The sequence below is a fragment of the Papio anubis genome, chromosome 20 (genome assembly GCF_008728515.1).
Source record: "Papio anubis isolate 15944 chromosome 20, Panubis1.0, whole genome shotgun sequence".
Lineage (NCBI taxonomy): Eukaryota > Metazoa > Chordata > Mammalia > Primates > Cercopithecidae > Papio > Papio anubis.
In genome coordinates, this window is record NC_044995.1 from 47,381,696 (window position 1) to 47,391,980 (window position 10,285).

The following is a 10,285-nucleotide window of genomic DNA, read 5'->3' on the forward strand; positions in this document are numbered from 1 at the left end:
TACAAAAATTTGCTGGGCGGCGTGGTGGTGAGCCTGTAATCCCAGCCCTGCAGAGGAGCTGAGGCAGGAGAATGGCAGACCTGAGGCGGAGGTTGGCAGTGAACGGACTCCACTGCACTCCAGCCTGGGCCACAGGCGAAGCTCCCCTTCTGAAAAAAAGATACTCTGATAACTCCTGGGTAGAAGCGAATTTCCAAAAAGCCGTTGGACTGGGGTCCCTGTCGGCTCGATCATGCGAATTTACTAATCCGTAAAAGGGGTTGTGGGGGCATCGATAGCCTGTGTCCCTCATTTTAGAGGTGACTGGAGAACTGTCACGTAGGTGACCGCCCCAATTTCCCGCCCGGGTCATAGGGCAGCCTCTTCCCAAGCCGCGCGAACGCCTGCATGCAAAGAGCCAGGTTTCTTTCTGACAACAGTTAACATGGCGCCTGCGGCGTCAGCACGAGGCGCATGCGCCTTGCTGTGGGAGGCCGGGTGCGCAGGACGAGAACGCCTTTCCTCCTTCTTCCCCGCCCCGCCCCGCTTCCGGCGGAAGCGGCCTCAACAAGGGAAACTTTATTGTTCCCGTGGGGTAGGCGAGGATGTCGGTGAATTATGCGGCGGGGCTGTCGCCGTACGCGGACAAGGGCAAGTGCGGCCTCCCTGAGGTGAGCGCGTCCGAGGGTCCCGAGCTTCGCGCCCCGGGGCCGCGGGGCATTGTGGGAATATCAGGAGGCACTGAGGCTAGACCATGGGAGGGACTTCCCAGTGAGGAAGGGGCGGGAAGTGACGCCCCTGCGCGCCCGGGGACGCGAACACGCCCAACTCTGTGGCCAGCCTGTTCGGGCTGATGGGGGAGAGAGGGGATGTAGTTCCAGGAGGAGGGGACGACAGGCGCAAAGGCAGGGAGGTGGGAATAAACACATTTGGAGAACGATTAGGCCTGGGAGGTTTCCAGAGTTGGGCCAGGACGGGGCTCAAATGCCAGGCTGGGGAGTTGGTACTTTATCCTGAGGGTGATGGGGAACGGTTTTGCCCTGGCGAGGGGCCTGGACAGAATGTGCCAGAAAGATCCCTCCAGCCACTCGGAGGGGAAGTGGAGGGATCGGCTGCCCCCACCGCGCACTGTGGGACTTTGGGGAAGTCATTTCCCTTCTGGGTCTCCATCTCCATCCTTTCTGCAAACGAGGGGAAGATGGCCCCATTCCAAAAAGGCTGGCCCATGCATTCTGAATCATGCATTTAATGAGCGCCGATGGTGTGCGCCCGTCCAGAAGCCCCACTCTTCATGCTGCTGTTAGTCACTTTATTTTATTATTATTATTATTATTTATTATTATTATTGAGACGGAGTTTCTGTGTCGCCCAGGCTGGAGTGCAGTGGCACGATCTCGGCTGACTGCAACCTCTCCCTCCCAGGTTCAAGTGATTCTCCTGCCTCAGCCTCCTCTGTACAGTAGATGAGATTACAGGCACCTGCCACCACGCCCAGCTAATTTGTGTGTTTTTAGTAGAGGCGCGGTTTCACCATGTTGGCCAGTCTGGTCTCGAACTCTTGACCTCAAGTGATCCACCCACCTTGGCCTCCCAAAGTGCTGGGATTACAGGCGTGAGCCACCACGCCCGGCCTGTTAGTCACTTTATTCTACCAACATTTATGGAGTACCTACCGTGGGTCAGGCACTTTCTAGGTACTAGGGCCACAGCCAGGAGCAAGACAGATTAAAAACCCCTCTTTCTAGTAAGAGAGACTGACTAGGGGTTGCATGGAAACCAGGTGGCCAAGGGAGGCGTCACTGTCACTGAAGTGACATCTGAGCCACAAGTTACAGGAGGTGAGGGAGGGAGCCATGTGGGTATCTGGGGGAAGAGCATTAAAGGGTGTGGCCCTGAAGCAGGACTATGCCTGGTGTGATGGAGGAACAGGGAGGAGACCTGTGTGGCTGGAGCAGAGTGAGGCGGGGAGAGGGAGGAGAAGAAGGCAGGGAGGGGGCAGGGCAGGTAGTGCAGGGCCTGGTGGGCCGTGGGGAGGGCTAGGGCTTTGACAAGGCAAGTGGGAGTCATGGAAGGTTGTAGGCAGAGGAGGGGCATGAGGACAAGCTGCCTTTTCCAATCCGTTTTCCTCCCTCAGGCAAGACAGGGACAGCTCAGTCTGTGGCTTGTGTGTGGCCTTGCCACTCGGGGAACTGTTTTGACCCCTCCATCTGCTCTCTCCCCCCACAGATCTTCGACCCCCCGGAGGAGCTGGAGCGGAAGGTGTGGGAGCTGGCGAGGCTGGTCTGGCAGTCTTCCAATGTGGTGTTCCACACGGGTGCCGGCATCAGCACTGCCTCTGGCATTCCCGACTTCAGGTCTGTGAGTGTGCAGGGGAATTCGAGGCAAAGCCCACCAGGCTGCCGGGGGCTTCCTTGCGAGCCATATACATCTGGGAATTAGAACCCATCCATCTGCTGTTCTCCTGGATGTGTCCTGGGTACTGGGGAGGGGCAACACCCCCTCCCTGTAAGATGTGTCCCTTGGCTGGGCGTGGGGGATCACAAGGTCAGGAGTTCCAGACCAGCCTGGCCAATATGATGAATCCCTGTCTCTACTAAGAATACAAAAATTAGCGGCCGGGCGCGGTGGCTCAAGCCTGTAATCCCAGCACTTTGGGAGGCCGAGGCGGGTGGATCATGAGGTCAGGAGATCGAGACTATCCTGGCTAACATGGTGAAACCCCGTCTCTACTAAAAATACAAAAAACTAGCCGGGCGTGGTGGCGGGCGCCTGTAGTCCCAGCTACTTGGGAGGCTGAGGCGGGAGAATGGCGTGAACCCGGGAGGCGGAGCTTGCAGTGAGCTGAGATCACGCCACTGCACTCCAGCCTGGGAGACACAGCGAGACTCCATCTCAAAAAAAAAAAAAAAAAAATTAGCCAGGTGTGGTGGCACACATCTGTAATCCCAGCTACTTGGGAGGCTGAGGCAGGAGAATCTCTTGAACCTGGGAGGTGGAGGCAGTGAGCCGAGATCGCACCACTGCACTCCAGCCCGGGCGACAGAGTGAGGCTCCGTCTAAAAACAAACAAAACAAAACGAAGATGTGTCCCTGTCACAACCAGCATTCCACTCACCCCATTGGCCAGAACACGGTCGCCTGATCACATTTGGCTTCAAGGAATGCTGGGAAATGTAGTCTTTCACATTTGCAAGTGTAGCCAGGCGTGGTGGCGGGCACCTGTAATCCCAGCTACTTGGGAGGCCAAGGTGGGAGAATCGCTTGAATCCGGGAGGTGGAGTTCGCAGTTAGCCAAGATCGTGCCATTGCACTCCAGCCTGGGCGACAGAGCCAGACTCCATCTCAAAAAAAAAAAAAAGAATTCCAAGGCGTGAATTTCTACTCCTCCTCCTCTTCCATAACGTGCTGTGGCTTCCCATTGCCAGGCAGTGTAGAGTTCTGAATACCTTGTGCTGGAAGCTGAAACCCTTCCTGCCCCAGCCCTGAATCACCTCTCCAACTTCAGCCCCTCCTGCTCCTGCTGCAGCCCCCAAACACCTGCATTTCCCAGCTCTTCCCAGCACCCAGGCCTTTGTTTACCCCTTCTGTCTGATCTTCCCTCTCACCCTTCAAGAAACTGCTCAGCCTCCTCCAGGAAGCCCAGTCAAGCCTGGACCAAAAGAGATACCTGGGCCTGGAGAAGCCCAGGGCCCCCACCACCTCCACTGGGCTTCCCCAAGCCCGGGTACCTCCTCTGGTCCAGGCTTGACTCTTGGGGCCAGAGGGTCTGTGTCCACGTCTTCCTCAAGATCAAGGGCTTCTGGAGGGCAGGGCTTGGGTCCATGTGGGCATCGTCTGGGCTCATTGCAGCAGCAGTGCTGGTTGAATAGAACAAGTCATTTTTGCCTTGGTGTGAATTCATCTCTCTCTCTGCCTCTCCCTCTCTCTTTCTCTCTCCTATTCTGTCTCTGACTTGCTTTCTTTGTCTTTCACTCTTTATCTCTCTGTCTGTGTCTTGTTCTATCCCCCTCTCCCTGTTCTTCCGACTCACCCTCTATTTCTCTCTTTCTGATTCCCTCTCTCTGTCTCCCTGTCTCTCTCTGTCTCCCGATTTTCTCTCTCTCCAACTTTCTCTCTATGCCTCTCTGATGCTCCTTCTGTCTCTTTTTCTGTTCCCCTCTGCCTGTCCATCTCTCCCGGCCTGTCACCTTCAGGGGTCCCCACGGAGTCTGGACCATGGAGGAGCGAGGCCTGGCCCCCAAGTTCGACACCACCTTTGAGAGCGCACGGCCCACGCAGACCCACATGGCGCTGGTGCAGCTGGAACGCGTGGGCCTCCTTCGCTTCCTGGTCAGCCAGAACGTGGACGGGCTCCATGTGCGCTCAGGCTTCCCCAGGTAACACCCGGGCCCTGTGCCCCAGGAAAGCACTTGGGGCCCCACAAACCGGGTTTGCGTTTTTAGGAGGAAAGTCCCCTTTTCCTGGTTCTGTAAGATTCTAGCCCTGAGCTCTCTGGATCTTTCTTGGCCCAGTGTGTGGAGATTTCTGAGCCCCATGGCTCAGAGCTGTCCCCGCCCGGGCCAGAGGCAGAATTTCCCTTGGGATGGGGCCGAGTGGAGCAGAGCTGTCAGGGTCTAGAAGTTGCAGTTTGTTGTTGTTGTTGTTGTGTTTGAGACCGAGTTTCACTCTTGTTGCCCAGGCTGGAGTGCAATGGCGTAATCTCGGCTCAGCCTCCCGGGTTCAAGCAATTCTCCTGCCTCAGCTTCCTGAGTAGCTGGGATTATAGGCAGGTGCCACCGCATCCAGCTAATTTTGTATTTTTAGTAGAGACGGGGTTTCTCCATGTTGGTCAGGCTGGTCTTGAACTCCTGACATCAGGTGATCCGCCCGCCACGGCCTCCCAAAGTGCTGGGATTACAGGCGTGAGCCACCGCGCCCGGCCTGTTGTGTTTTTAATTTCCATCTTTATTAATCTGACACTAAACGTGTCTAACACTGAAGTGAACCTGTGCTCTGGGGCTGACTGATTTCCTAATAGAGGTGTGGCCCTCCCCTGCCCCTCTTTGCCGGGTCTCACCCCTGAAGCAGACGGTGACAGCCAGGTCAGTTGTTGAACAAGGAGCTGGGCACACAGGGGTAAGGGGTGAGGAAGAGCTTTTTCTCTGCTTATGAAAGCAAAGGAGAGGCCGGGCACGGTGTCTCACATCTGTAATCCCAGCGCTTTGGGTGGCCAAGGAGGGTGGATCACAAGGTCAAGAGTTCGAGACCAGCCTGGCCAACATCGTGAAACCCCATCTCTACTAAGAATGCAAAAATTAGCTGGGCGTGGTGGCACACACCTGTAATCTCAGCTACTCGGGAGGCTGAGTCAGGAGAATCGCTTGAACCCGGGAGGCAGAGGTTGCAGTGAGCCGAGATGATGCCACTGCACTCCATCTTGGGCGACAGAGCAACACTCTGTCTCAAAAGAAAAAAAAAAGCAAAGGAGGGCTGGGTATGGTGACTTGTGCCTGTAATCCCAGTACTTTGGGAGGCCGAGGCGGGTGGATTACAAGGTCAGGAGATCAAGACCATCCTGGCCACATGGTGAAACCCCGTCTGTACTAAAAATAGAAAAATTAGGCCAGGCACGGTGGCTCACGCCTGTAATCCCAGCACTTCGGGAGGCCGAGGCGGGCAGATCACGAGGTCAGGAGATCAAGACCATCCTGGCTAAAACGGTGAAACCCCCTTTCTACTAAAAATACAAAAAATTAGCCAGTCCATCTCAAAAAAAAGAAAAATTAGCCAGGCATGGTGGCAGGTGCCGGTAGTCCCAGCTACTCAGGAGGCTGAGGCAGGAGAACCGCTTGAACCCAGGAGGCGGAGGTTGCAGTGAGCTGGCGGCTTGAACCTGGGAGGCAGAACTTGCAGTGAGCTGATATCGCGCCACTGCACTCCAGCCTGGGCGACAGAGCGAGACTCCATCTCAAAAAAATAAAATAAAATAAATAAAATAAAGCTGGGATTGGATCTCATGCTTCAGGGCCACTCATTGCCTCGGTTTCTTCCATTATAAACTGGGAATTTGAATTCCTGTGCTTCTGACCTGGTGACATCAAGAGGTTCCCATATGCTGTCGGAGGGGACGGGCATTTTCTGAGTGGAAAGGGCTTCCCGTTATCTAAGGTGGGTTCAACCGCAGGGGTTAATGATTTCTTGGGCTCAGAGAGGTTGGGCCACTTGCCCAGAGACACATAGCAGATGAGTGGTGGAGCCAGGAGCTAGAAGAGCCAGAAAGGAGTTGATCAACGTTGTGGGAGAGGAGTCCGGGAAGCCTTCCTGGAGTAGAGGGGCTTAGCACCAGCCCCAAAGCCTGGGCATCCAGGGAGCCCTTCCCACCATCGAGCCTCTTCTTCTCCCACAGGGACAAATTGGCAGAGCTTCATGGGAACATGTTCGTGGAAGAATGTGCCAAGTGTAAGACGTGAGTGCCACCTGGGTGCAGGGGCAGAGGCTCTGCCAGGCTTCCCCCAGGCGGGTGCACAGTGTGAGCCATGCAGCCACCATCCCTCCCTCAGGGCAGGCTCTGCCAGAGGGGTTGGGGGCCGAATCTGTTGTCCCAGAGACCCAGAGGATGTGGGGGGACTGGGGTGTGGCCCTCCTGGGGGGATCTGAGGGTCATGCCTTCCTCCTGGGGGGATCTGAGGGGCATATCTGCCTCCTAGAGGGATTTTGGGGCATGCCTCCCTCCTGGGGGGGTACATCCATGTCCTGGCACTGCCATAGCAACCTACCGCAGATAAGCATTTTAGAGCAATAGAAATTTGTGACAGTTCTGGGGGCCAGAAGTCCAAAATCCAGGTGTCTGCAGGGCCGTGCTCCTCTGCAACCTGTGGTGGAGGATTTTTCCTGCCTTTTCCTGGCTGCTGGTGGCAGCCAGCCACCCTTGGTGGTCCTGGGCCTATAGCTACAGGGGCCTTCTTATCTCTGTGTTTCTCCTTTTTTTTGAGACAGTCTTGCTCTGTCACCCAGGCTGGAGTGCACTGGCGCAATCTCAGCTCACTGCAACCTCTGCCTCCCGGGTTCAAGCAATTCTTCTGCCTCAGCCTCCTGAGTAACTGGGACTACAGGCGCCCGCCACCACACCTAATTTTTGTATTTTTAGTAGAGATGGGATTTCACCATATTGGCCAGGCTGGTGTTGTACTCCTGACCTCATGATCTGCCTGCCTCAGCCTCCCAAAGTGCTAGGATGAAAGGCATGAGCCACCGCACCCGTCCCAGTATAACAATTAAAGTCAGGAAAAGTAAAGTGGACATCGCCTTCTCTAATCCTGAATCCAGACTCGGCCTGTTGTCCCCATGCTCCAATGGTTCCTGTTTCTCCTGGTCCAGGATCCCATGCGGGGTCCTGTCTCTCGAGCTTTGTCTGAGACAGTTTCCTGCTTTGTTTTCTGTGTGTGGGCACCGAACAGCATCCTGACCTGTTATTCCTGGAAGGCTCCTCGTTCGTGTCTCTGGGTGCTAGTTCTGGTGACCTGTCCACCCACCTTCCTGGGAGAACGTCACCCTAGAAACAGTGCGAGAGTCACCCACGGGGGCTGACCCAGCCCCATCCTCCTCCTTCCTCCCCGACACAGGCAGTACGTCCGGGATACAGTCGTGGGCACCATGGGCCTGAAGGCCACTGGCCGGCTCTGCACCGTGGCAAAGGCAAGGGGGCTGCGGGCCTGCAGGTGAGCCACCCCCCCCCAATGCCCTGGGCTCCAGGGGAGGCTGCTAGGCCCCTGTGGACTCTCCTCGGCTTCCTCATTGCAGGGGGGAGCTGAGGGACACCATCCTAGACTGGGAGGACTCCCTGCCCGACCGGGACCTGGCACTCGCCGATGAGGCCAGCAGGTCTGACCCCCCTCAGGGAGCCTATGGTGGGGCGGGCCGGGGCGACAGCACAAACACAGCCAGCTCCAGCACGGGGCAGTGGCTCTGGCTCAGAGGCAGTCAGGGGAGGCTTCCTGGAGGAGGTGGGCCAGGCCAGGGGCTGCACACATACATACACACACACACACACACACACTCCTCGCCTCATGGCTCTGGGTGGGTGCTGCACAAGGAAACCAAGGCTTTGGCCAGGTGTCTCCTCTATCCAGTGCTGCCCAGCGGGAGGTGGCTGAGCCAGGGTCCCACCCTAGGCATCCAAGCTCTTACCACACTGTGATGCTCCTTAGGAGTGTCTAAGGGCTGGCCCAGATCCATGACCCTGCCAGCGGACAGCAGAGGAGGGCAGGGTAGGATCCCGAAGGCTGACTCGGGAGCGGGGCTGGCCTTGACCACCCCAGTGAGCACAGATGACCTAGGTGTGAGCCAGACCCCAGGGCTGGCTCGAGATGTTGGCAGGAGCGGGGCTGGGGAAGGGATCAGGCTAAGCCCACACTCCCTGGCCCCAGGAACGCCGACCTGTCCATCACGCTGGGAACATCACTGCAGATCCGACCCAGCGGGAACCTGCCGCTGGCTACCAAGCGCCGGGGGGGCCGCCTGGTCATCGTCAACCTGCAGCCCACCAAGCACGTAGGTGTCTGAGCCCACCCCTGCCCAGGGCCACCATGCACCCTCTGCCCCACACGCCTGACCCATCCCGTCCCCCGGCAGGACCGCCATGCTGACCTCCGCATCCACGGCTACGTCGACGAGGTCATGACCCGGCTCATGAAGCACCTGGGGCTGGAGATCCCCGCCTGGGACGGCCCCCGCGTGCTGGAGAGGGCGCTGCCACCCCTGCCCCGCCCACCTACCCCCAAGCTGGAGCCCAAGGAGGAATCACCCACCCGGATCAACGGCTCTATCCCTGCCGGCCCCAAGCAGGAGCCCTGCGCCCAGCACAACGGCTCAGAGCCCGCCAGCCCCAAACGGGAGCGGCCCACCAGCCCTGCCCCCAACAGACCCCCCAAAAGGGTGAAGGCCGAGGCGGTCCCCAGCTGACCAGGGTGCTTGGGGAGGGTGGGGCTTTTTGTAGCAACTGTGGATTCTTTTCCTCTCGTGGTCTCACTTTGTTACTTGTTTCTGTCCCCGGGAGCCTCAGGGCTCTGAGAGCTGTGCTGCAGGCCAGGGGTTGCACCGGACCTCCATGGTCTCTCCCTGGGCTCTAGGGGCCTTTGGTGGGGTTTGGGGAAGAAGCCACACCCCAGAGCTAACAGCTGAGCCCCTGCCACACCCCATCCTCTGACTTGGAGTGTTGTCCAGAGGTGCGGCTGGACCCTCCCTGGTCTCCAGCTTAAACAGGAGTGAACTCCCTCTGCCCCCAGGGCCTCCCCACTGGGCCCCCCACATCCCACCCTACCCCTCCTCCATGGACCCTGCAGGAGGGGAGACCCACCTCGAAGTGGGGGACACAGTAGAGGCTTTGCACTGCCTTTGGGGCTGGAGGGAGACGTGGGTCCACCAGGCTTCTGGAAAAGTCCTCAATGCAATAAAAAATTTCCATCTTGCATCTCAGTGTGTTTATGTTATGTTATTTTATTTTATTGAGCCAGAGTCTCACTCTGTCACCAAGGCTGGAATGCAGTGGCTTGATCTCAGTTCACTGCAGCCTCTGCCTCCCTGGGTTCAAGTGATTCTCCTGCCTCAGCCTCCCAAGTAGCTGGGATTATAGGTTTGTGCCACTACACCCAGCTATTTGTTTGCATTTTTTTGTGTAGAGACGGGGGTCTCACTCTGTGGCCCAGGCTGGTCTTAAATTCCTGGGCTCAAGCAGTCAGGCCAGCTCGGCCTCCCAAAGTGCTGGACTTAACCGGCGTGAGCCACCGTGCCCAGTGAGTGTTTAAATTACCAATTTGTGGCAGGTCCTCACCCCCTGGGTCAGGAGTTCGTGGTCCCCTCCTCCCTGAACCACCTGCCTGGGCTCCGTTGCAATCCCTGCCCCTCAAGCCTGGGGGCGAGGAACAAGGGCTCACCTCTCCCACCCCACCTCTGGAGGGATCAGGCCAGTTTTCTGATGAAGTCAACATGGTAGCTGGCATTTTCTAAGCACTCAGTTTGTAGTTATACACTTATGTGCATTTTTTGTTTGTTTAACATTTTCCCCCAGGCTATGAGCCCCCTCCAGTGCTTTGGCCCCAACTGGGATTGCAGCCTGGCAGGCGCACACAGCCCTCAGTGGGGGGCGACCCCACAGAAGAGCGCAGGCGCAGCCAGGTTCCACCTTCCCCAGCTGTGACCTTGGGCAGTCCCTCCACTTCCGACGCCTCCGTGTCCTCACCGGCAAAACGAGCAGGGTGGACCGCGCAGATCCCCGGGAAGGCAGCTGCCTCCCCGCAACCTCGGGGCGACACCTTGAAAGCGCCACGAC

General features: G+C 57.5%; 1 protein-coding gene across 5 annotated transcripts; it reads left to right on the top strand.

Annotated features, from left to right (window-relative positions):
* Positions 1–316: 316 nt before the first annotated feature.
* SIRT6 (sirtuin 6) lies at positions 317–9,427 on the top strand. Of its 5 annotated transcripts, none has more exons than XM_003914681.3 (8): positions 518–650; positions 2,206–2,333; positions 4,173–4,355; positions 6,365–6,424; positions 7,581–7,676; positions 7,759–7,839; positions 8,385–8,508; positions 8,590–9,427. In XM_003914681.3, exons 1-8 carry the CDS (start codon positions 585–587, stop codon positions 8,917–8,919), a joined length of 1,068 nt encoding a protein of 355 aa, XP_003914730.1. In that variant the 5' UTR covers positions 518–584; the 3' UTR covers positions 8,920–9,427. The 5 variants fall into 5 exon arrangements, with proteins under 5 accessions (XP_017807578.1, XP_009191441.1, XP_003914730.1 ...); XM_017952088.3 differs by having other exon boundaries at positions 8,425–8,508; positions 8,590–8,638; XM_017952089.3 differs by lacking the exon at positions 4,173–4,355 and having other exon boundaries at positions 317–650; positions 8,425–8,508; positions 8,590–8,638.
* The last annotated feature ends 858 nt before the right edge of the window (positions 9,428–10,285 follow it).